Here is a 27,543-nt window from a genome sequence, read left to right on the forward strand (position 1 = left end):
CTAAGTATTTAAAATGTTCCACTATGGGGATATCAGCTGGTAGTCGCACCGCCTTGGCCAGCTCATTAAGAGGTAGGCAGGCTGATTTGTTCCAGTTAATCTTAAAGCCTGACAATTTACCAAAGTCGTCGATTATTTCCAGTAGGTCTCAACACAAAACACACAAATGCCACTTGCTTTTAACATTTTATTTTATAAAAGCGGACAAACAAATGACCATTGATCTAAAATGAAGGGAACACCACAAATGCCACCCGACTGATTACTGTAGACTAATGAAAATAAAGAATGCCTTTGTGGCATTCAGGGGTGTCCTCATAGAGGACATGGACTCATCCTCTCTAGAGTCATCAGAACTGCCTTGCCCGGATGCTATTTAACCTGCGAGGAAAGGATGAAAACCAATTAGACATCATGTAATAAGTAGACTGTTGTCTACAAATCTACTACGGTTGAGGAGCTGGGAAAAACGCACATCTAATTTTTTTTCTGAATGTATATACATTTAAAAAACCTGTAGCAATAAAATAATCTGAAGGCTCAGTTTTAGAGCAGTACACTAGAGCCTCCCACTATATGTGTTATCATGGACAAAACACACAAATAAGATATTTGCTAAAATAGGAAATGGTATTTCTGTTTAATCCACAATGAAGCGACAGCCCTATAATAGGTTTTCAACAACGTGTGAGCCACCTCTTCAACAGCTCCCCCGTGGCCACCTCTCCGTCACTCTCCGCAGTGCTATGCTCTGAGCTGCTGCCTGACACCTCCTTCTTACTCTTCTTCTGCTTGCCTTTGTGCTTGTGCTTCTTGTGTTTCTTCTTCTGGGGGGAGGACAAGTTAGCAGTCAAGGTCAAAAAGAGTGAATGTTTGGTATGATTTGACATGGAAAGTCTCAATGTGGTTTTCGCTCTCTTACCTTTTTCTCCTTTTTGTGTTTCTGCTGTTTTTTGGCCTTGTGCTTCTCCTTGCACTTCTTCTTGTGTTTCTCTTCCTTTATGACAGGGCTCGAGGACGGCGGCGGGCGCATGCCAGCTGAACGTGGGGGGAAACACAAAGACAGTCAGTCAATTTACTCATTTTTGACAAGAGTGCCTAACGGGCTAGCCTCAGGAAAATAAAAACGTGCATTGCCTCCCAGATTTATTTACCACCACCACCTTCAAAAACAGTCCCAACAATCAGTGGCAAATATTCCTGGAAGCCAAGGGAAGCCAGGCTTCCCCAGAAATATGAACAGTAAAAAATAAAAATAAAAAATATAAATAAAAATATATATTTTTTTATATAGTTTACAATAATAATAAAAAAGCATTATTTTTCATCTCTGTATTATAATTTTTTTTGTTGAAATGTCTCCCTCTTCTCCTTCTCACTCTCTCTAACACTGTCAGACTCACTGAGGCAGGCTGGCAGTCACTCTGTGCTCACTGCAGCTCAGTCACTGCAGCTCAGGCAGAATAGAGAACATTTGCAGAGGGGAGGGGGGAGGTGTCTTTTTCTAGCGTCCACATTGTGGTTCATGGTTGTGGACTCCACAACCAATTATTAGCCAATAAGATTCAAGCTTCATAAAGGGGTTCCCACGCCTTAACACGGAGCCGTCTGACAGCCAAGCACTGAGTCTAGCGTCTTCAAATTTGCCGCTCTGGAGGCGGGCCAGTCCAGAACGTTTCCACCTGACGTCCACCTAACGTGACAAACAACGCCTGAACGTCATCCCCTCGCGGGCACGTTCGAATCCTCTAGTAGTAGTGTATCAAACATTAGCACTTTATTAGCAACTTATTTTTCGCCGGCAGGACATTTACTGAGGACCAGCACAGCACACCACTGTGGATATTATGATTTAACAAATCTATCTGTCCAGGAGGAGCGAGGAGGACCACATTATTGGCCAGGTAAGCAGCCTAAGCAGTTTCTAGCTTGGATGCTAACTACTAACGTTATCAGGCTAGCTTGGATGCTAACTAACGTAACCAAGCTAGCGAGCCAGAGGCTCAAATACGCAGTCACTTATTCCTCCATAGTAGCCAGGTTAATTTGCACCACCAAGTACTGCTTAAAAGCTAGCGGTGGGTCCAAAATATATCAGATATAAATTTCAAAAGGTACCCAGCGTTCCATTAGGGTTTCACACACACAAGCGGCAGGGTTTGAAAGCTCGGCGTTGCTAATAAACATTTTAAATAATTTTTATAAACGAGTAAAAGAATCACTGAGCTATCGCTAAAATGGCTGCTTCCGCATTTTACAGTAGGATTGCTGGGCGCACCACACACGTGACAACCACAGCACGTAAGTTTCACCACGGACATATGTACCTGTGATGTTTGTTTGGTTTATTTAATTATTTTTGAGGCGTGCTGTCCTATAAATGCCAAGTAATAGTTGTTTCATGGACCAAGACCACAACAGTCTCCTCTCCTATTCATGGGTACCGAAGACGTCACTTCCGGAATGCCAGCCGCCATCTTGGTGACCTACTTTATTAGCGACATCAACACAGCACATCTTAATGACACAGAAAGACAGCTATATTTGGAGAAGACGTCGATTATTCGTTGCGATCCATATTTATAACTTTCAACTTTATTTTGTCCCTTAAAATTAGCTGAACGTCTGCCCCAACTTACTTTTCCCGACATCTACATCTATCTTGTACATAATCCATCCCCATTCACCGGAGCCTGGAGGCTTTCAAGAGCACCGATGCTTATCAATATTCCGTTGCAGGATGGGTGAACGACACCAAGATATGGCATCTGGAGACAAAAAATATATATGTAATCACAGGACGTGTAAGTAATTCAACAACCATTATCAACCGTGTAATTCTGGTGGTGGTTAACGTTAAGTCTAGAGTGCTAATGTTATGTGTGCTAGTGACATTATGCGACTTTCCATGTTTACTGCCAGAACGTTAAGCCTTAATACTAGTCTTTAAAACAATAACGTTAGACTAACGTTACCACACGAGTTCAAATATTATATCGTTATGTATTTGAACAATTTTGTTAACAGTTGCAGTTTAGGTGAATTGAATGATGGGGTGAAATGATGAATTGAAAATGGGGGACCCTGATGTAAACAAGACGAACGTTTTTCTCTGGTCTGCATCCCCTTAACAATTGTATGTATTGAGCTGTACTGTACCCATTCTGCAATCTGTTAATAAACTTATCAATCAATTAGGCAGTTTAATATTTTATTCTGTATTCTGTTTTCTAATAATACAAAGTTCTCTAGTGTAGTGCCGAGAGATGGGAGTCGGGGACAGTGGCTCAAGGCAGAGTGAATAGCCTTTATTAAGCACAGAAATACAACATGCTACTGCTACGTTGCTTGCAGTCGACTGACTGACTGAGAGAATTGCCAAATACATATATACATACACAAATGTTCTAGAACATTGGCCATGACATCATACGGTGACATCAGCCATGTTCTAGAACGTTTGGCTATGACATGACCACAAATGTTCCAGAATGTTTGGGCGGAACTAATGTTCCTAACCCTAGTTCCGTGGGTGAATTATGTACAATTAACAATCACTACACTAGGCTATATTTATTTTTTACTGACCGGTCTAATAAATAAATAAATTTCACCACAGGCAGGTGTTCTCAGGTTAGAACCTCACTGTTTTGTTTAGGTCCTAGTCTGGAGTTGTTCTCAAATGTTCAAAATAACATGGCTCACTTTTGCATTATCTTCATCAGATGGGGTCTAGAAAACGAAGACACTGCCAGAGAGTCGTACCTGATGACGATGCAAGATCGCCATGCAGACCTCACCGTTGCAGCATCTGGGCTTATCATCAATCCAGAGCTGCCATGGATGGGTGCATCACCAGATGGCGTGGTGACCTGTGCTTGCCATGAGCCTGGCATGTTAGAGATTAAGTGTCCTTTCAGTGCAAAAGGCCGCACTCTAAATGAATGTGCCAAAGACTCACGGTTCTGCTTGACTGTCACTGAGGAAGGTTTGATGAGCCTAAAGCTAGATTATTCCATATACAGCCATAGAAAAATCGATGTAATGTGCTATTTAATTCTAATTCATCTAGTTTATTGACTGATTGATTGAACATGTACCTTGGTCGTGTAGTGTATCTTGTAGACCAGGCCCATTGCAAGTTGCTGTACTCTGTCGTCTACTCTAAGCCATCCTAGGTTGTCAAAATGGGCAGGGGTGAGGTGGGTTCTAGGAGTAAGGTCAAATAAATTCTGAAAGAAACTATCCTGTCTTTTGGTCATGTATTTGTGTAATGTGTACACATTCATCTGACATCACTGAATCATATATATTCAAATACCGTAGATTGTGCAGATATGGTTTATTTAAAGCCAGATTTACAGTAAAGGGCACGTTTATTACCTTAAGAGGGAAACTTGTAATAGATCCATTTCACATGGTAAGCAACTACTGCCTGTCTATTCTGTGGGCACCACAGATGGGCAAATATTACAAAGAGCACAGCAAACTGTTACCATCTTGTCAACAGAGGTAGGTTGTCCTTGAGCGGCTGTTTGGCAGAGCGACAGCGGGATGGTGGTCTGAATGATGGTGGTCTGAATGATGGTGTATTTGTTCCTGACCAGGCCAATGACTCTTTCCACATGGATCCTAACGGCAGCAAGTCCCCTTGTTGCTTCTAGTTCCAGGGGGTGCAGTTGCTGCTTGCCTCTGGTGAATGCTGGAATTTTCAACTGTGCACAATACAGGCCTACCGTATCTTTGACATTGAAGCCTCTATCTGCAAGAATGACATCTCCTGGTGATATTTTCTCAAGATAACCACAGTTTTCTGTGATGTGCTTGTCGCTTGTGCGTCCACCCCAGCCATTTGACACAAAGGATATAACACCTTGGGGTGTTATTGAAATCAAGAATTTTACAGTGTTGTGATGCTTGTACTGAGAGTATGTTTGTGCATGAGTTCTCAAGTTCTTTGGCTTCTCTATGAATATTTCCAAACAGTCGATAGAAGTGCAGTTTTTAAAATTATCCCTGAAACACATGGGCAGACTGACCTGAATTTGTTCTTTTGATGGCCAAAATATAAGTGGTGACATTCTAACATACATTACATCTAATGTACTATTAAATATTCTGACAACACTTGTCTTAGACATACGAAATAAATAGACAAAAAAATATAGAGGTAAATTAAGTCTCATTCTCATCAGTGTTAACAGAAAGCTATGAAAGGGAGTCAGTCTGGGACTAGGTTTCAGAAATCCTGACAGGAAAGTAAAGACAACCATTAATTTAGCATAGCTTGGAAGGCCTGTGAGTTCCAGTACCATGTCATCATTTCCTTTAAAGGCCTCTTCGTTCAAAGACAGCCCATCAACGTTGTCTTTTAGACGAACCTCTGCCCTAAGTCGTGCACACTAATTTGTCAATGCCTTGACTGTAGCTTGGCAGGCTGCATTCGAGCATGGCCCCACTATGCCTGTGAATGGCTTGGGAGTAATTGTGCTCATCCTTCATGCATTCTGCCCGTACTTGCATGGTGTTGTCATGCTCAGTGTCATCGCTGGTGCTGGAGGGGGCCACAGTCTCATGGTCATCACTGCTAGGGGCCATTGTCTCAGTCCTTTTCCGTTTAATCTGCTGGGTATGCTCAAACCTACTGTTGGCATAGATGGTTTTCTGCCTTTGTCCAGCTGAAGTGTGTGCAAACAGGCTAGGTACATAATCAGGGCTCATGGGGTTCTCACTTTTTCTGCCTAAGCAGACAGAGAGACAAGAATGGTAGACTATTAAATGTGTGCATACCATCAAAATATTGACCAAAAGGTAATGTCCCTTTCATCTTTTTCTCAGAATTTGTTCTCTCTTATTCACATATATATATACTGCAGGTAAGTATATTGTATTGTATATTTAATTAAGTGCAGAGGTAAGTAAGAGTAGCTTTACAACTGGGTTTAATAACAGTTTCCTTTTTGACAAGTAGCTAGGTATGTGATTAGTGTAATAAATCCAACCACTACACAGTCTGAATCTATCTCAAATTAGCATGTGTTTGGATGACACTGCTAACGTTAATTATATAGCAACTGAAGTTAACCATGTTTAAGTGTTTCAAGTGTTTCCCTGAGCTAAAAGATTAAAATAATAATTAACATTAGATAACGTTAGATAGATGTAGGATGCCAGTGGTCCCTTCTGATTGAAGCCAACCATTTATTGCGCCGATCTAACTCCTTTGGGATGGAATACAATTGTAGTTCGGGGTTTCTCTGACGACTGTTGTTACAGCCAACTGCACAACATATCCCGGGCATATTGTATGAAGTTGTATGAACTTTAGTTGTGTTTCGCGCAACTTCTCTTCTCTAGTTGTGGCGCGCAGGAGTACCTCTCTCATTCACCTGTCGGACACAATACAGGACACAAAGATGGCCGCGCTAAATCGCTGTGACGTCATATGGCCCAAATGAATAGCGTCAAATGTTTTATCTGCTGACAAAGCACAATACCTGTTGGTTTTTAGTTCACTCATTGTTCAGGGAAAAACATTGTTAATGACATTGACGGATTGTGAATTTTGTGATTGACTCAAATTATATTTATTTGGAAAAATAAATATAGTCACTTTATTTGAAGAGTCAAAACTGTTCTCTTGGCTTTGTTTTGTTCATAGTAGTAACGCCGCCGAGCCATACTGTACATGTTGACTGCTTGGTTTGACTGGCCGCCGAGCCATAATGTACATGTTGACTGCTTGGTTTGACTGGCCGCAGAGCCATACTGTACATGGTGACTGCTTGGTTTGACTGGCCGCCGAGCCATACTGTACATGTTGACTGCTTGGTTTGACTGGCCGCCGAGCCATACTGTACATGGTGACTGCTTGGTTTGACTGGCCGCCGAGCCATTCTGTACATGGTGACTGCTTGGCTTAAATAGAAAAATAATAATATATATATATATATATATATATATATATATATATATATATATATATATATATATATATATTAATAACATTATTATTATTTATTTTTTTATAAATTTTTTTGGCATCCTCTGTTATTTTACCCACTGCCAACAATTTACCTAATGAATATACAACGAACATCCAAGCTACTCACTCAGTGCAGATGAAGGTGGTAGTTTGGGTCCAAATTCCTCTTCTTCCCGGTCCCGAGAGACAGCTGTAGGAATAGATTCTTCTTTGCAAGTAATCATAGCTTTAAAAGAACAACAGAGCAGAAAAGAACATTAAAACACACCTCATGGACTTTGGTATGTTTCTACTAATAAGACTAGAAGAGCAGTAAGATTTGATGTACTATATACGATGAATTCTCAAGCTGTGGTTATTACCCGTGCGTTGGCTTTGCACAGCTGGCATAGGGGTGGGGGGAGGAGGAGGGGCACTTGGCTTGACGGCGATGTTGAACAGGCTCGACACCTGTGACTCTGCTGTGCCTCGAGCGCCCTCTTCATCCTTCTCGTTTTCACTCTCTCCCTCTGACGAAGAGGAGGACTTCTCATCTGAAGAACTAGCAAAGATGGCCTTGAACAGGTCCATAGGTGGCCTGCTTTCCTCCTCCTCTTCCACACCTTCATCTACTCCATTATTTTCCTCAGAGTTCTGCTGCTCTGGTGACCTTGTCTGTAGGAGGACAATGCGACCATTGATACACGACACGCCCCCACACTTAAACCAAACCAAATGAATGTGTTAAAGTATCAGTACTAAGCGATATTTACTATACGGAATGAAATGAGGGAGATGCATTCTAGCGGAAATACTACCTCAGTGTTATTGTCTGGTGCCAGGGTAGCGGCCTGGTCGGGTTGGGATCCAGATGCCTCGTTACGAGCCACACTCAGGAACTCGGACAACGGGTCTGTTTTCAACTCCTTCTGGCCCGTCATGTCCCACCGGGACCTCTTCCCGGCCTCTGGGGGTTTTGGAGGGGCTAGGGGCGAGAGGAGGGGAAGAGGAACGGAGAGGAAGAAAGCAATGAAAGGTTTATGTGGTGGGTAATAGTTACATTGTCTTTCAGACCATACCTCTATTACATCACGGTAATAGGAAACCTAGGCATCAAGCTATTTTTCTCAGTGCTGGTGGTTTCTGAACAAGTGAAATAACAAAGATGAATGAGCTTAATAAACCCAGAAATAAAGAGCTAAGACATAACACCCGACTTAAGCCATATTCTTTGAACAGACCAAAAAGCATTCCCCTTGTGGTGAGTGATCCCACTCTTTTGAGCGAGTGGGATGAATGTTACATCTGGTTGGTACCTTGTGGAGCTGAGGAGGAGCAGGCTGTAGGGCTGTCTGACACAGTCAGGAAGTTAAAGACTGAAAACCTGTCCCTCTTCACCTTGGGCATGCCCACGGTACCGGACCTGGAGGACCAATCACATTACAGTTACACAGCTACATACTGACCTGGAGGACCAATCACATTACAGTTACACATTACAGTATATACATTACATTTACATTTAGTCATTTAGCTGACGCTTTTATCCAAAGCGACTTACAATATATACTGACCTGCAGGACCAATCACATTACAGTTATACAGCTATATGCTGATCTGAAGGACCAATCACACAGCTATATACTGACCTGGAGGACCAATCACATTACAGTTATACAGCCAGAGGTGTAAAAAGTACCCAGAAATTATACTTAAGTGAAAGTATGGGTATTGTCTCAAAATCTGACTCAAGTAAAAGTCAAAGTATCTGGCTAAAAACACACTTGAGTAAAAGTTAAAAAGTCCTACTTTTAAATGTACTTAAGTACTAAAAAGTAAAAGTAATTTTTTTTTAAAGGGATAAACCAGGGGTCTCAAACTCATTCCATCGTGGGCCAAGTTTTCATTTTAACTATACATTGCACCAGGTGAGTTAGTTGAAGAGGTGAGCCAATTAGTGAAATCATCAGCTGGTGTTTAGGCAAGGCTGGAATGAAACCAAGCACACTCTGCCCACAATGGAATGTGTTCTGTGATAGACAATGCTGAAATGACACTTTTTTGCATTAAAATTATTTAATGCACTTCTCCATTGAAGGTAAACTAACATGGACGGCATTCACATCACAGCATGAATAATATCACAATATTAAAGACCGAATACTGTAGTATCCTGAATAATATGACAATATTAAAAACAGAATAATGGTGTATCCTGAATAATATCACAATATTAACCACAGCATACTGGAGTACCCTGAATAATATCATAATATTAACCACAGCATACTGGAGTACCCTGAATAATATCACAATATTAAAGGCAGAATACTGGAGTACCCTGAATAATATCACAATATTAACCACAGCATACTGGAGTACCCTGAATAATATCACAATATTAAAGACAGAATACTGGAGTACCCTGACTAATATCACAATATTAACCACAGCATAATGCTGATCTGACTGTCTATTCTTCTGATAGCAGGTGTTTAATCAAAGATCCCCACTTTCTAGTGTTGCACAAGGACCAATCAGCATGGGTATGGGTGGGTTCATTTTCCATTGATGGGGATTTGATTGGCTGTTTACCTGCGGTCGCAGGATTAATAACGTTAACGTTAGTTCGACCAGATAAACAATTCAAATATTCTAATTAAAATAGTTGGACCTGTGAGATTTGTACTTTGTACTTTGTAGGTCTGCATTTTAAATATAAGGAGTAAAAAGTATGTTTTTTTTCTCTGAAATGTAATGGAGTAAAAGTACAAAGTATACAAACCTAATAATACTTGAGTAAAGTACAAATCCCCCAAAACAGTACTTAAGTATTGTAACGAAGTACAATTACTCAAGTACTTTACACCCCTGTATACAGCTATATGCTGATCTGAAGGACCAATCACACAGCTATATACTGACCTGGAGGACCAATCACATTACAGTTATATGCTGATCTGAAGGACCAATCACACAGCTATATATTGACCTGGAGGACCAATCACACAGCTATATATTGACCTGGAGGACCAATCACACAGCTATATACTGATCCGAAGGACCAATCACACTAGTTATATACAGCTACAAGTCAGTGGTGGAGTGGGGCGGCTGGGTGGCGCAGCGGACATTGCGCTCGTCACCAACGCGAGACACCGGTCTCGAATCCGGCTGTCAGCGTTGCCTCCGGCTTGGGCCGGCCGTCATACTGACTCAATTGGCAGAGTCAGCGGGAGGAAAGTCGATGGGTGGTAATCTGGTCGTTGTAAACAGCAACTCCTACAGGTCGGTCAGGGCGCCTGCACAGCAAAGACAGGAGATTGCGGGGGCAGTGTGAGCCTCCCACACGTTACACCTCGCCAATGAGAGTCCGCGCTGGCAGGTGAAAAGAAGTGGCTGGCTGCCTCCACATGTATCGGAGGGGACATGTGATGGGCTTCTACCCTCCCTACGACCGGCCAGTGGGGGGCACATGCGAGCAACAATCAGGACAGGGGAGGGAGAATTGGCACGAGAGGAAATTGGGATGGGAGAAAAATCACAGAAAAAGGGGGAGAAAAAGTAGGTAAAAAAAAATAAAGTCAGTGGTGGAGTTAAGTACCGTAAGTATGCGTCAGTATGGAAGGAAGGTGAGTGAGTGAGTGAGAGAGAGATTGATTATGCATGTGAGGTGTGCGTCTTACTCAGGGTATGGGTCTGGGATGTTGAACCTCTTGCACAGTAGTTTGTCAGGATGCCATTCAAACGTGTCCCTGGTCAGCTTGCCAAACATCCTCATGGTCACCGCTGCCTGCTTGTCATCCAAGTCATTCTGCCCAGAACATAAGCCAAGAAAATCACATTATGATTTATAAATGTTTTATTGAGCTTGTAAAAGGTAAATACAGTAGATACAAATTCATAATCCAATTGTGCAGTTTTCTATGTTTTCCTAAGCCCCTCCCCCCACCCCCAGTGAATATCTCCAACAATTTAATACTTTAACTGTGAAGAGAGACAGAATTATAGAAAAATAAATACATAAATGAAAGAAAAATAAAGAATAGAAAGAAGGAGAGAAAACAAAGAAAATGAGTTAAATGGTTTTTCTTGCCAGTAGCGAACTGATGCCATATCACATTACAATTTACACTGGAAAACCAAACACTGCCACATACCACCGCATTGCCAAGAACAAGAAAAACATTGTAATACAGCATGTCAACCATTAGTCCCTAAAGCTGCCCGTCTCGCCATAGAATCTATATGTGGTTGCCATATTTTCAAAAGGTCCTGACTCTTACATTTTATGTTGTAATAAATTTAGTCTAAAGGAATGTAGCTAGAGATTCTGTTTAACCAATGTGACAGTGTAGGAGGGTACTCGGCCTTCCGAGAGAAAACCTGGCTTGTATTTGACTGTATTTAGAATGTTAAAGAGTTGAATAGTAATTAATTGTGTCAGCCAGTTGCGATACAATTGTTTTAATGTGTAATATTCAGTTGGAATTCTCAAAAGAAAACAAAAACACTAACCTGTTAAGCTGTAGCCCTATTTTCAGAAATTTCGCCTAAAGGTACATGCCTAAGTAAATGGAAGATTGCTCCACTTCTACAAGGTAAATTTGCATGTTCTTGGTATCTAGGAACATCTAGGGACCTGGGGGTATGTATTTCCAGTGTCAGAAATATTGTGTCTGTTACTAGGCTTGAGTAAATTGTAATGAAAAAAAGGAGAATATAAATGTTGATATTCTTTTGCATCTGTGCCGGTGAATAACACCATGTTACAATTGTAACAAAGAGATTTCGCTCCATGAGCTCATTCACCACCTTATTGAGATCAAGTGTACAAAAAATCTAAGCAAATGAATAAAGGGAATATGATTAAATAGAAGGATTTGTAGATACAGTAATAAATGATAAACGATTTTAATAGAAAATTCATATTTGACCTTGAACTTGACCTTATTATGGCCAAATCATACATCTATGGATAGGGAAAATGCTCCTATTTCCAATGGCAGGGTTAAATCTGGATTTAGTCATTTCCTCACGGTTTTACGATAGAGATATATAATTAGCATTTTTCCGCTAAATTCTTATTTTCGGTAAATCTTACAAAACATCGGTAAAATGAATATATACACTTTGACTGCTGTTTTGATAGGGTTATGGTCTTTACTCTTGGCTAAAAAAAAAATATATATATATATATATAAAAAAACTCTTAACACATTGTGTGCTGGCCGGATATGACGAATTATCGCTTGTATGCCAGCACTTTAATCAATGGGAGGACGAGCACATTTGCGAGCGATTAAACTATATCTTAAATTATGGCTATGGGTCTAATACACCCGTCGCTTATCAATGACTTGCTTGCAGTCAACATGTACGAAACGGATTGTTTTTTCATCAGTACATTTCGGTTTTGAGATTTCTAGAAAGAAAAAAAGATTCCGCAGTAATAGCCATTTACAGGAATACACAAAACACGGTGTCATTTTCCGGCTGATTTATGAATCGTTTTCAAATAAACGCTAGATTATCGAGAGTATTTGTGTTCTTATGCACGATACAAAAGCGGGCTGGAAAATCATTTATTCGTGCCTAACGCCACACACACACGTTCTGAAAGCTGTAAAGAAATACTCTGATTAACCCAAAACTGGTAACATACAGTCCTTACCTCAGATCAGATGTTCTGCAAAAAGATTAATCCAATTCCTGATTGCCATTCCAAATATCGATCGCGTTTATTGATCCAATGTTATACTCCGAAACACATAATCCACGCTGCTTCCAGTCCCCTCAATGAATGCAATAGTATCAGGTTGCATGCCCCAGAAGTAAAATGTGGACCGGAGTTATTTTTTCTGATGCAAGTCCCATCGACTCCAATCCAATGATGTGCATTACCATCCGGGAGACGATAGGGGGCAGTATTTGCCCTTTTCAAGCTCAGAGCCATTCCCAATGATAAAGTCAGGCTGGATGGATGAAAAATGAATGGATATCGCTAATAAAAGAAATAACGATTAAATAACAAGAAAACTCGTTATTGGCACACAACGCATGGCGAGTTAGGACGAGAAATCTCGTTGTTGGCAACCAAAGTGTTAACATCCAAGGGCCCACATGTGGGCCCTCATGAGGACGATTCGCGACGCGCCACTTTGCCGACCTCTAGCATAATACAATATATAGATAGAATTAAAGCCCTATTTGTTGCCTGTCAATTGCCCTTACAGGTGACAAAACCCGCTCAGCGGTTCTCGAGTTACATGCCGATATGTGAGGTGTGCGCCAAAGTACACATTACCACCCCCCCGGACCTCCGGGGGCTCTAGCTGCGTCAATCATTTGGCGGTCTCGAAAAATTTTTGACAGGGTTGTAGCAAATGAGTGTGGCTTTCCAATGATACCCCATGATATGATAATTGGGGATCTAATACGGTCTCTATTGATCGATTTATGATCAAGAAAAGCAGGGTCCCCCAATTGGGGGACCTTACAGCTTAACAGGCTTTTAGAGGAATTATCGAAATATCCAATTATTCTTATTTGATGTATTATTATAATAAAACAAACAATTAAAATAGAAAACTGTGATGATAGACGTATAACGCGTAGCCGGATAGCTTTCTACGGAACGCACTAGAAATTGGTATCATCTCCTTATCCGACTCTGGAGAAGACGGTAATTACGTTTCCCATAATGTTGCATGTTCCTTTAACTCATTCAGCGCCAGGGGTCGCTGTCTACCTTCTGGGTAGAACGCCATCGCTGCAAGTCAATGGGGAGACTGCGAAAATTGCGAGTCCTTAAAATATATGAAATATTATAGCTATGGATCTAATAACACTGTCGATTGTCAGTGAGTTGCTTCTGGTCAATATGCAAAAAACAAATTGTTTTTTCATCCGTACATTTCCGTTTTATACCGTTTTGAATATGAGTATAGTTTGGGTGATCCTTAGTAATCCCAGGAAAAAAACGCAATAATAGCCCTTTAGTGAAATCCAGTTATCACGTTGTAATTTTTCGCCTGATAATCGAATCTTCCTGAAATCAACGCTAGATTATAGTTATTATCCTTCCTCATGCAAGAATGAAATGGGCCCTGGAGCGCAGCACCCCCCCTCCTGCCACCAACGGTAAACAGCCACACACAGTCCACACAGACAGCTTCGATCGCGGGAGAAAAAAATATCAGATCAACGCAAGATTGGATATATAGTGTTCTTACCTTGTCTCTGATGTAATGCAAAAAAAATTATCCAATTATCTGATCGCCATTCCAAATACTGGTCGCGGAGGTCCGTCCCACGTTGTCCGGCATTGCATATGAAGGAGGGAGGGGGGGCAGCCTCGTAGATGTATCGTTGTAAACGCTCGTCCTGCGGGAGTATTTAAACCCCGCCCGCACGGCTCAGCCCAGAAAACAAACTACATCGTTTCAAATAGAGTGCAATATCGGCTGGAAGGCGTAGGCGACGGTATTTGCCCTTTGCGAGCTCAGACCCATTCCCAATGATAACATCAGGCTGGATGGATGAAAAATGAATGGATATAGCCAATAAAAGAAATAACGATTAAAACCAGAGATTTCTCGTGATTGGCGCTCAACGCATGGCGAGTTAACCCGACTTTTTTCGTCATTGGTGCAGAATGAGTTAGCGGAGTCCTCTGTAAAAACAAACAGAAAAACACCTGTCCATCTTGTGGCGGTATGACGTACCTCCTGGTCTCGGGGCACCTCCACACTCTCGTCGTTGTCCCCCTGTTTTGCACTGGTGAAGCGGGAGGACAGGAAGGAACTGCGGGGGTTGTAGAGGATGGCGGCGCGGGAAAACTCATCCCTCTCTCGGCCCCTCTCCCACTCAGTCATGTTGGGGTCCAGGCTCTGCTCTATGGCGCCTGGACACAACGCAGAGGACAGAGAGAGTTCAAGACAAAGACACTACAGATTACACTCGTTGAGTCACACTAGTATGCTGACTTTAATATGTTATTGTGCATCATTGTCAGGGCTTCCTGTGTAGATGTAGGATAATGAATTCATTTAATTATGAGTAAAACTAAAATATTCAACAGAAATAAATAAAACAAAATAAAAAGTCATCACACTACAACTACACTACTACTACTTTTACTAGTATGCACTCTGCTGTGTCAAATTTCCCTCTGGATAATAAAAGTATTTCTATTCTATTCTACTAAGGAATATACCTTGCCTATATTATTACCTACTATGCTAATAAATGTTTGCAACTATTGATATATTAGTCATTTCTCTGTTCCTGAAATTCTCAATTCTGCATGAATGTAGATGACTTTGCTCCCTACCTCTGTCCCCCGTCTTGAGCTTGCCGATGTAGAGGTCATAGCGAGCCTGCTTGCTGGGGTTCTGCTCAAAGGGCTTGAACGCGTGGCCGGCCTGCGCCGTGGGGCCGCTCCATGCCGTCAGAGCCTGCTGCTGCTGCTGCTCCTCTGGGGGTTGGAACCTGGACACCATGGCCCTCTGAGCGGAGGCCCTCGCCGCCGCCGCCGCTACCCCGGCCGACACCATGGCTGCACGGGAGTCGGCTGCAGGGGTGGGGGTGGGGGTGGGTGCGGCTCCGCTGGGGGGCTTGGAGGAGGCGTTTCGGAGATTGGAAAGTCTCTCTTTGTCCTCGGACTTCAACAGGTCGAACACAGAGTTTGGTCCTGAGAAGGAGGAATGTTTGGCGAAAAGATGATTAGGTTTAGTATGATTCGCTTAAGTAAAGCAGCAGGGATGATTAAGGAGCAAAGCAGGATGATAGAAGTTGTCTTGATGTCAATGTGCTATGGAATATTCCTTTGTTTACATATTTCTTTTTACAAATGTAACAAGAAAATATTGTGTCCACCCAGAAGGAAATTGTTTTAAGCCTGCCTCCGATTCTCAGCCACTCTCTCCCTTTTCAACCGTTTCTTTTGGAATGAAAGTCTGTATTATTCACCAGTACTGGTTCATTTCAGCTTCACTAAGAAAACAAAAACACAGAGACCCTCCGTTTATGCAACCACTGCGATGTCGGCTAAGTGGGTCTCCTGCTGTATATGCCGTATATATTTATTAGTGCTGTCAGGCGATTAAAAAAATTAATCTAATTAACTCATTCAGCACCGGAGCGTAATCCGCGAGATGGCGCTAGTACGCCACCGCTGTAAGTCAATGGGGGGACTGCGAGATTTGCGAGTGCTTAAAATATATCTTAAATTATAGGTATGGGTCTAATACCCCCGTCGATTATCAGTGAGTTGCTTGCAGTCAACATGTACAAAACGGATTGTTTTTTTCCCATCTGTAATTCCAGAGAAAGACACGATAATACCATTTTAGTGGAATACACTAAACACGTTGTAATTTTTTGCCTGATTATCGTATCTTCCTGAAATCAACGCTAGATCATCATTATATTATCCTTCCTCGTGCAAGCATGCAATGTGGTTTAGACCGGCACGCCCTCCCCCCCCCCCCCCTGCTGCCACCAACGGCACACAGCCACACACACACAGAGACAGCGTCGATCGGGGTATAAATAAATATCAGATCAACGATCAAATTTATATATAGTGTTCTTACCTTGTATCTGATGTAATGCAAAATAAATAATCCAATTATCAGATCGCCATTCCAAATACTGCTTGTGGAGGTCCGTACCACATTACAGACCGTTACATATGGGTGGGCGGGCGGGGTTACTGTTCAATGCCATCGTTGTATAGACCTACCTCGGCTGAGTATTTAAACCCCGCCCGCACGGCTCGGATCGTCCCAGAAAAGAAACTACACCATTCCCAGTGGAGTGCAATACCAGCTGGAAGGCGTAGGCGGCGGTATTTGCCCTTTTGCGAGCTCAGACCCATTCCCAACGATAACATCAGGCTGGATGGATGAAAATGAATGGATATCGCTAATAAAAGAAATAGAGATTAAAACCCGACTATACTTGTGATTGGCCCTCAAGCGATGGCGAGTTAACCCGACTATCATCGTGACTGGTGCTGAATGAGTTAATTACAGGATTTGTAATTAATTAATCGAATTAATCGCATAACCATTTTAGGCCTGATATTCTATATTCTATAATCATATTTCAAATAGCATGTGTCCGGATGGCAGAATTCAGTACTGTATCTACAAAACCTTCCGTTTAATCATCTTCCATTTATTCATTTGCTTAGATTTTTCAGGTCTGGTCAATTTTGGCATGGTGTTATTCACAGTCAAAGATACATTTTTTTTTTATTGATATTCTCATTTGGTTTATTACAATTTACTTAAGCCTAGTAACAGACACTGTATTTCTGACACTGGGAATACATTCCCTGAGATCCATAGATGTCCCTAGAATCAGATACCAAGAACATGCAAATGGACCATATTAAAAAAAAGTCTCTAAATGTGTATTCTACGTTCTAATGGAATGAATGAGATTGAAAAAAAATTTAGTAAAAAAAAAAATTAATAAAAAAAAATATTTTGAGGTCATTTTCATAACGCGATAATTTGCTGTGTAATTAATTAATCGAATTAATGCGATAAACCGACAGCCCTAATATTTATTCTTACCGTGTGTGTATATATATATATATATTCACATTCGTCTGTACATACCGGCATATAATCCTTTTTACATACCTGTAGATACTATTATCTGTACATATCCCTTACCTACTCTTACTAGTTACGCTGCTAGTCAGTAGGACTTACTACTAAGGCTGTCAAAGTTAACGCAGAATAATAATACAAAAAATTATCTTTTTTTATTTTGACTTCACTCCGGTGTATTATTGATACTTTCATTGATACTATGTTTGTTTCTGACTCAAAGTGTGAGAGTGTGTGTGTGTGTGTGTGTGTGTGTGTGTGTGTGTGAGTGAGTGAGAGAGGGGATGAGAGATGAGGAAGGGGCAGGAGAGAGAAAGAGAGCTGAGAGAGTGTGTGTGTGTGTGACAGAGAGAGAGGGGGGGGGGCAGGGTTGAGTCCTCAGCCCTTGTGTGGGTGAATGTAACAAGTTCCTAACGTTTTCTTTCCCCTATTATTTCATGCACACTTTATTCATTGTTTTAAATTATTATTTTCTTTCAAGTTATTTTGTGCATCACTTTGTTTTGAATTTGATGCCAATTTGAAATGCATGAGGGTCATCCTTTTGTGTTAAATGACTGCATAAAGCAAACATTTGTTGACTCTCATGTTGATAAGAATATTAAAACTTGAAAAATATCTGTTTAAGTTAGATTTAGAACAGATAAAAAATATGCGATTAATCGCGAGTTAACTATGGACAATCATGCGATTAATCAGATTAAATATTTTAATCGATTGACAGCCTTACTTACTACTAGTGTCTTTATACCTGTAAAACTGTATATATTAATACTGCAACATCTGACAGCACTATTACTCATTTATATATTTTATACCCAGTTTAATCACCTGTACATTGTATATTACCATCGCACTTTGCTGTTACATTTGCACTCTGGTTGGATGACAAACTTATTTTCATTGTACTGTACTTGTGCTGAATAATGACAAGACCTTTTAATCTAATCTATGTCAGTCCACAGAAGGTTAAATAACATTATTTCTGTGATAATTTGGCTAGGTTAGGCCCTGGTCAGATTGTACCTTGTATGGCCTCCTCCCCAAGCAGCTCTCTCCTCTTAGCAGAGTCCAGCTGGTGGCGTCCTGTTTGCTGGTCCCCCTCCTGGACCAGGTGGCCCCTGGAGGTCTGCAGGGCCTGGGCCACGATGGTACTCACACTGGACAGGTCCACCACAGGACGGAAGTAGTGCACGGGGCGGTAGTCCCTGGGCAGGTTAGGAGGAGGAAAAATCTATAGAGAGGAGAGATGGGATGGCGGTAATGAGACTGAGGGAGCTGGGTTGAAGAAGGTTGGTATACTGGAGGGTTGAGCCACGTATCCTGTGTTCCTGTTGGAGCATACTCGTCCTCAGAAATGAACGATATGCGTCCGAAAGATGCAACGAATGAGTGATGCTAAGACCTTTTTCTGCTGTGATTTCAACATAACACATTCAAGTCTCTCCATTTTTTTTGTTTACGTGACAAATTTGGATAGTGGATAGTTCACAAGTATTCTTCTTCTATATCAGCGGTTCGCAAACTATGGGTATATATATATCTTTTTATGTTCTGGTAACATATTTTGGCTAAATATGCCTCATTTTATAAATGTGTATTGATAACATAGTGCTGTAATGAAATTTTCTAATAAATATGCATGATCAAGTTCAACAACGCGTGCTAATATTTTGATATTCTTTAATCCCACATTGAAATTACGCAATACATTAAGTGTGGGGTCGCCAAAAAAAGTCCTAAATAAAATGGGGTCGTGGTATAAAGAAGTTTGAGAACCCCTGTTCTATATAATTCTATGCATCTGCAAGGGAAGATTCGGCCCTGATCTGCCCCCTAGTGGATAGACTTTCACCCTCAACGTACACGCAAAATACGCAGGCAAGTATGTGAACAATGCCGTTCACAAGGCAGCCGGGCTCGTAGGCATCGTTAACAGCAGGTATACCAAGTCAAGACCCTTAGGCTACTTACTGTTTTGTCTCCACTGTGCTTGGATTCCAACGTAAATCCTTCCAGAATTTTACCCAAATAAGAGGCGTCTTTGCTGTAATCTAGGTGGGAAATAAGAAGAGTAATGTTGTTGCTGAAGATCAATGTCCTGCGTCAGAAAGGCCACTAGTAAATGTTTTTCAGTCTGTCTTTTCTTGTTTACCTCTCTTCTTCTTGTGCTGCTTTGGGGCGGTCCAGCCATACAACCCATCCCCTGGCTCCTCCCCTCCCAGCACAGAGTCATAGTTTGACATGACGTCTCTGTGGTAGATGTCCTCATCATCATCTTCCATCGCTCCCACTCCGAAAGCCTACGCATCACATACGTTAGAAAGAGTAGCATTAGTAACACTCAGTAGCTACCATTAATTCATAACATGTTAAATCACACAAACCTAGAATAGCATACCGTGAAAAACTTGTGGCGTTTTCCATTCCAGTTTACCAGTAATTTTGTCTGTTAAACTGCATTTGGGCTGAGAGGTAAAGTGATGTTTTACAGGAGGATTATATGTTTTGCTAGCAAATCTTTTACTAACTAAAATTGCTAATTTTAAGAGCCACATTGCTAAGACTAAATGGGCAGATGTTGCAATTTCATTACTCCCCCGCTGTGAGAATGCAATGATGCTGGTGATGTCAGGTGACCTGAGCTGCAAGGCTATAAGGCTGTCCCCGAAGCCTGTGTTTGGGCTTCGAACTTCGTCAGGGTTTTTCGAACGGACGTTCGAACCTTCGTTTTTAATAATAAAAAAAGAAAAAGAAAATTCAATCTTTTTTTAAAATAAATATCCTCAAACTAAATCCTCAATTTGAATAGTGATTCATCTGATTAAATGAGTTTTTTTGTATTAAATCAACTTTATTTAATGAATATAACTCATCGTTCGAACATTTGGGCTCAGCCCTACAAGGCTAAGCTACTTTTGACTAGAGATTCCTTTTTTTATTGCCGCTTAGCCTAGCAGAGGGAGAAATCAATATTAGAAGAGCCTGCATGAACGAAGCAAGGAGCAATCTATTAATAGCCCATTCATTTCCCTACAGCTAAAGGAGAGTCTGCAGAGACGGGAGCAGCTGGAAGCAGGGTTCGAAATTAACGGGGGCTTGGGGCAAAATGCCCTCGAAAATTGACCAAATGCCCTCGAAAATCAGTTAAGGGGGGCAAAAAAAGCCCCCGACAGTTTACTAATTATATATATACTCTACAGTGCGAGCATTTCCCTCGTATTGCCCCTAATAATATGTGTGTGTGCAAACCGGAACAATCATTTACTTGCAGTGTGCGAGACAGACGAGTGATTGTGAAGATTACAAAACAGCTCCGCTGTTAATAGTTCAGATTGAAACTGGACTGAAATTCAGTTTTTGGGTGGAATGTTTGTTCCAAGGAGGAGGGAGGCGGGGCCCGCTGCGTGTTACAGGCACTTGAGAGGTGCTGCGAACACAGAGAGAGCGCTCTGCTCTCATCAAGCATTACACTGCTATCTTAACGTTAGCAAGCTAAGCATCTGCATAGCGCGACCTGTGTAACGTTAAGTAACTTGTGTTCGGCGGGGAAAGACCATTCCATTTGTAACACAACTCCAAAAGAATAACATCCAAATCCGATCCCGATGCGCATTTCCTTCATTCCACAGCGCTGAGCGCGCAACGTATTTCATTGATCGATCTGGCCAGAGCCTATACTCACAAACGTTGCGTGTGTGGGGTTTTTCATCAATTTGAAACAAGCCTCTTGACTGTTGGAATTAGGGATGTTAAAAATAAAATATCTAATAATATTATTCAATATTAGACATTCATTGATCCAGAGGCAACCGGTTATTATATCAAGACAACAACACAACTTGCCCTCACTCAGGGACAATAATATTTAATCTATTTAGATAGAGTATGTATGTATTATTTACAGATAATTGAAGGTACCTCAAAACATGAAACCAAGCCATGATGTCACACATCGTGTGCGTGTGTGTGTGTTACTTGAACAATTGTCACTGTGCTCCTAAATTTCTGTGTGCTCCTAAATTTGTATTTAGATTTTATTTATTAACATTTTATTTAGGAGCACATGTGCTCCTTGGGAAAAAGGTTAGCGTAGAGCCCTATATATGGAGACATTAACATTACGTTATCAAACATAGGGACGAAGACTGTAAAAAAAAGTGTCAAGAATGTTTTATAATCTTTATGTTAATTTTCATTATAAAAATGTTGTGCCCCCGAAATACAAAAAAAAGCCCCCGAAAAGCAATTAAGGGGGGCAAAAAAAGCCCTTGAAAAAAAATGTTAATTTCTAACCCTGGCTGGAAGTATGACACAGAGGTCTATAGTATATCCAAGCCTGTCCCAATATTCTCAGCGACAGCCAGGAGACTGCTCCCAACACCACCCCAGCCTTAGTAACCCATAATGGCCTCTCACTGACACAACCAGCAGTATGCTAGATTATAGATTATGGTTCTATTTTTGTCCCATGGCCTCAATGATCTCAGTGATTTTGTTTCATGACCAGCAAACACAATATATCTGTGCTTGCTTACAAAGAATGTTATATATAACTTTCTTCTACCAAATGTGAGGTAACAGAATTTAGTAACAGCTTTGGCTTATCTTGTTTCTCCCTTGCTTCTTATACAGTATGAAAGGTCGTAGGCATCCAGCAAACCAGCCTCTGCCCCTCTCCCTCTCCCTCACACACACACTACCTGTCCCGCGACTCCTCCCCTGTGTCTCTGTGCAGGCCGGGTGTCTCCAAACAGACTGGCAGTCCTGTCCGAGTCCAGAGTGAACAGGTTGATGTGTCCTGACCCGGAGCCAACTCTCAGGGCCTGCTGTGGGTTCAGGCCCCTGTAGCCCAATCCGTGGAGGCCCACTTTAGGGGTGAAGTCGATGGGCGTGACGTCCTTGGGGGCAAAGGTCACATTCACTGGGGCAAACTCCTCATCGTCATCCTGACAGGCACAAAAAAACAGGGACGAGATTATAACATTAGTAGAGAAAGACTTAAAGATGGACAATTCTGATGCTTTCAAGAGTCATAAATATTCCAAAAAGATGGATTTGAAAGAAATAAACAGATCTTTGGGAGTTCATTGAACTGACCTCGGACTCTTCTGAGCCTTTGGGAGGCAAAGTACAACCATAACCCCGGCTTGGTCCAGAGTCTACAAGAAGAAGTGGAGAATAAGTTCTGGAAAATGTCATCAGCTGTTAATCCGTTACCTGCCAGACAGAGTGCATCACTGAATGTTAACGTTCAGACACACCTGCCCTCTGCTTGGCTGCTTTCCTCTTCACGCGAGGCCCCACCCCCTGGCCATCTTTCCAACCCATACTCCTCAGTAGCTGGACCCCAATGGATGACCTACAAGGCGAAACAGAAAGAATTACTTTAGAACTAGAATTAATTATATGGCTACAGGAGTAGAGCTCCGAACTCCTGTTCGGAAGATCACCGGTTCGAGCCCCAAGGCTGCTGTCGGAAAGTGGTGTTGTCGTCCGGCAGGAGGCACTCCGTCCTCTGGACTTGTCAGTAACAATGACCCTGCTACAGTGATAGGGACACCGTACAGCTGCAAGTGCCATCCTTCGGATGAGACACTAAACCGGTGTCCTGACTGAATTCGGTCGTTAGGGGGTTCCCCGACGTTCCTGGCCAAATTCCCAATCAGGTCTCAGACATCAAGGCCACCTAATCAGCCCTTTCCCTTAATTGACTGATATCAATCCCTGTCTCCTGAGCAGTTCAGCCATTGTGTAGTGTGATGTGTATGGCAGCCATTGAGCCTGCATAGCCCAAGGTTGGGTGCTACCAGTGGTGGTGAAGGAGGCAATTTCCACCGGACATTGTAAATTGCTTTGAGTGTCTAGAAAAGCGCTATATAAATGCAATTAATTATTATTATTATTATTAATTATATATTTCTATAAACAGGATGTTAGATACAAGATACTTTAATGCCACACAACGATGGTTGGTGGTAATTGCTTTCGGTACAGCATGGCACTGGGACATCAACAATGAAATCAGACATCAAACGCCCGCCTCCCACCTCCCAATCCCCACAATAAATAAACATAGATACATAAATACATACAGGACAGTCACATATAACAGTGTCAGTCAGTGACGGATGCTTGCCCGTCTGTGCAAGGGGGGGGGGCGGGCCAGGGTGTTTAGTGTTCGGACTGCTGTGGGGAAAAAACTGTCACTGTCACTTGACTATAGTATTGTCTCCATAGCTATAATAAGAATATAGATATAGCTCTCCAAACATAGTTATGCACAGTGAAAATATGTTATGGAAACGTGGCACGTTAGCCACAAGGACCAGACTAATCCCTGGCACTGAATGAGTTAATGGACCTTTCCAGGATCTGTATAATTTAGCACCTTAGAATATGAGTGCTGATCTGAAGCCAGTTTGTCTCTTTAGTTTATATGGACATTGCCCAGATTCTACAGTACACACGAGTATGAACAGGATCGGTGCTGGTTCACATTTGCATTTAGTCATTTAGCTGATGCTTTTATCCAAAGTGACTTACACATTACGTACCACTAGTACAGGAAGCGTCTAGTTTTTTACCAACCGGTTTCCAGTTCCGCGTTCGCTTTCTGCGATCTGATTGGCCACTGACGTTTCTGGTGCGATCTGATTGGCCACTGACGTTTCTGGTCATGTGACATGTGCGCCCAATCGCGTGACGCCTGTTTCTGCGCCCATTTCCGCCTCGAACAGCCTGCAAACTACATAACGCCTAGTTTATCACTGGTTAAGCTTAGGCGACTCTTTCGAAGTTGGTTAAGGTTAGAGTTTGGAATCAGGGCTGGTGTTCTATCGCCCTGCTCTAAGACAAACTCTAACCTTAACCAACTTCGAAAGAGTGCCTAAGCTTAACCGGTGATAGAAACAGGCGTCACACGATTGGCGCAGATGTCACACGACCAGAAACGTCAGTGGCCAATCAGATCGCAGAACGGGAACGAGGAACTGGAAACCGGTTGGTAAAAAACTAGACGCGTACAGGAAGGGTACAACTCTGGCAGCTAAGGGAAAATAACATTGTTCGTCAAACAGTGTCGATTTTGAGTGCATTAGCATAGTAGGAAATACTATAGGCAAGGTATATTCCTTAGCAGCAGAGTAAAATACAGTACAAAGGTTAGTATATACTGTATATATATATATATATATATTTTTTTTTGGTTCCTTACTTTGCTGGTGCTATCAACTCCTCCAGGAGAGTGTCTCCAGGGATGGGCGCTGAGAGGGTGTTAACGGCCCTGGCCTTCTCCCGTATCTGGTCTTCCCTCTTGGACTCAAAGTTGTCCGTGGTGGTGATCTCATTGGGGGCAATCCCATGCTCACCGAAGTCCTGAGGCACACAAACATTTACACTTTTAATCCTCAAGTTGAAAAACTATCAATTAACCACTTAAAACTCTTGTATGATGGAAGGGGTGTCTGGCATGATAATTTCTCGTATTAAAGTAGAGACATATTCCATTCAATTAGTATATGGGTTGGCTTAGATTAATTAGGTATGAGGTTTGGTAACGACTATATGCATCGATATTACTTTATTGCACTGTAATGAATCTCTAGACTCAGACTCTCAGAGTGACAAGGATCTACTTACAAATGGGAATAAACAGATCAGAAAAAGAACAAACATTGTTATTGTACAAATAATAGCCCACTACCTCTTCATCCATGAAATCTTCAGGCCTGGCATTCTGTGACCCAGCTTTTTGTTGCCTTGAAGATACAAAGGTCGATGGTGCCCACCCTGATAGAGGAACAATATACAAACAACTGATGATGCGATAGCCTTAACAATGCCAAGTAACACACACAAATAAACGTACTACTTTAAGAGCGGTTTTGAATGTGGGTAGGGATTCACATTCCTTTACAGCTTTAGGTAGGGCGTTCCACATTGATGTGGCATAATTGCGAAACGTGTTTAGTCCCTTGTTTGAGCCGAATCTGGGTTTAACATGATTTGTTGAGCTTCCTCTGGTGTAGTGGTTGTGGTATTCACTGACCTTTGGGAAGTATTTTGACATGTACATGGGTACCTTAGTCGTATAGTGTATCTTGTAGACCAGGCCCATTGCAAGTTGCTGTACTCTGTCGTCTACTCTAAGCCATCCTAGGTTGTCAAAGTGGGCAGGGGTGAGGTGGGTTCTGGGGGTAAGGTCAAGTAGTAGTCTGACGAGTTTGTTTTGTGATGTTTGTAATTTTGTTTTAAGCGCCTTTGAGGTGCTTTGGTACCATGAGGTGCACGCATAGTCGTAGTACCCTTGAATGAGTGCTCCTGCCAGAGTCTTCAGGGTATTCTTGTTTACCAGAGAGGAGATCCGGTACAAGAATCTAGTTCGTTGGTTGACTTTTTTTTATTACATTGGATGCCATTTTGTCACAGGAATGATTTGCCTCTAGGATGGAACCCAGGTAGGTAATTTCGTCTTTCCTTGTGACAATATTGTCACCCACTGCAACTGAGAAGCCGTCGGTCTTGCTGAGTTTGTTATTTGAACCGAAGAGAATGGACTCTGTTTTGCCCATGTGTAATGATAGTTTGTTATCAGCGAGCCATATGCAGATTTTGCCTAGTTCCGAGCTGGTTTTTTTTTCAACCTGCAACTTGTTCTTGTCAGAGACCAGCAGGGCTGAGTCGTCCGCAAACAGGAACAAGTTGCAGTCACAGGCTGACGACATGTCATTTGCATAAATTAGGAAGAGTAGCGGTCCTAGTATGCTTCCTTGTGGAACACCACAGCTCACTGTGAGGGGGGGGGGGGGGGGGATAGAGTACCGTTTACCTCTACCATCTGTTCTCTCCCCTCCAGGTATTCATATTCATATTCTGTTAGGATCTATGGGTAACAGTACTGTATATTTGCATATCGTATATGTCACAAATGTAACAGTACTATATACCTGTATGTCATGTATGTCCCTATGCCATAAATGTCATGTATGTTGTGTATGTCATAAATGTCACTATGAATTGAAAATGGGGGACCCTGATGTAAACAAGACAAACGTCTTTCTCTGGTCTGCATCCCCTTAACAATTGTGTGTATTGAGCCGTACTGTATTGTACCCATTCTGTAATCTGTTAAATAAAGTTTTCATTCATTCACAGTTATAATCAGCACAGACCTTCTTTGGAGCCCACGGTGTTATAGTAGCCAGCAGAGAATCCTCCAGTGAAGGCGCCATGGAACCTCTGGAAACGGCCCTTCTCATCCTTCACGGTCTGCTCGTGTACTGGGATGGGCTTCCTCAGAGGCTCGTCTGAAATGAACGCACATAACTGTAAGTAAGACACATTGCTTTTAGTTTTGGTCGTTGTGATGATAATAACGTTAGTTGACTAACGTTAGCTTGAATGGCTATCACGCATTGATAGCTAGCAAGTTAGCTGGAAAGAAAGACATCGCAAGACGATGGAGACCCCTCTAGTCGTTCTCTACCAAATAATAACGAATAGAATATGCGCAAGTGCAACATTTACATAATGTAAAACTGCTTCACCTTCTTCAAGAGGCTCCAAAGGGGTGCCATAAGTCACAAAATCCTCGTCGCCGTCACTGTCGGACGCCATGTTTACTAATACGACGGAAGTCAAGGAGGGACAATTGTGAACGCGTCAAAGGCAATTCCGTGTATTAAAGAACAAGTAGTGACATCTTGTGGTGATGCTCAGAAATTAAATACTGTACCGCTGTATAAACATGTTACACAATGCACATGGGACTTTAGAGAACACACAGACACACACAGGAGGAGAGAGAGAGCGCACACACGTACACGCACAGTTCTCCCTGTCAATCCATTATCTGTGTGTGCGATTGATTGATTGAAAATTGTATTAACAGATTGCAGAATGGGTACAGTACAGTACAGCTCAATACACACAATTGTTAAGGGGATGCAG

At 41.9% G+C, this 27,543-nt stretch overlaps 1 protein-coding gene across 2 annotated transcripts; it reads right to left on the bottom strand.

Moving 5' to 3' along the window:
- Positions 1-173: 173 nt before the first annotated feature.
- gpatch1 (G patch domain containing 1) lies at positions 174-27,217 on the bottom strand. Of its 2 annotated transcripts, none has more exons than XM_084337732.1 (20): positions 27,141-27,217; positions 26,766-26,900; positions 25,298-25,383; positions 24,809-24,969; positions 22,857-22,954; positions 22,693-22,754; positions 22,296-22,541; positions 19,748-19,895; positions 19,567-19,646; positions 18,619-18,826; positions 15,300-15,659; positions 14,692-14,870; positions 10,651-10,778; positions 8,281-8,387; positions 7,783-7,949; positions 7,348-7,639; positions 7,113-7,211; positions 923-1,038; positions 697-824; positions 174-381 (listed from the first exon to the last, which is right to left on the bottom strand). In XM_084337732.1, exons 1-20 carry the CDS (start codon positions 27,208-27,210, stop codon positions 351-353), a joined length of 2,901 nt encoding a protein of 966 aa, XP_084193858.1. In that variant the 5' UTR covers positions 27,211-27,217; the 3' UTR covers positions 174-350. The 2 variants fall into 2 exon arrangements, with proteins under 2 accessions (XP_084193858.1, XP_084193857.1); XM_084337731.1 differs by having other exon boundaries at positions 697-827.
- Positions 27,218-27,543: the final 326 nt, after the last annotated feature.

The sequence above is a fragment of the Notolepis coatsorum genome (genome assembly GCF_963971535.1).
Source record: "Notolepis coatsorum genome assembly, chromosome: 20".
Classification (NCBI taxonomy): domain Eukaryota; kingdom Metazoa; phylum Chordata; class Actinopteri; order Aulopiformes; family Paralepididae; genus Notolepis; species Notolepis coatsorum.

Bases quoted from the DNA above. Each gene is read 5' to 3' on its own strand.
- gpatch1 (XM_084337731.1), bottom strand. From the start codon at position 27,210: ATGGCGTCCGACAGTGACGGCGACGAGGATTTTGTGACTTATGGCACC. The intron at 8,388-10,650 runs GTAAGACGCACA...TTGGTCCTCCAG, and splicing joins ATCCCAGACCCATACCCTGA to GTCCGGTACCGTGGGCATGC. The intron at 7,212-7,347 runs GTAATAACCACA...GTTCTTTTAAAG, and splicing joins TGTGCAAAGCCAACGCACGG to CTATGATTACTTGCAAAGAA.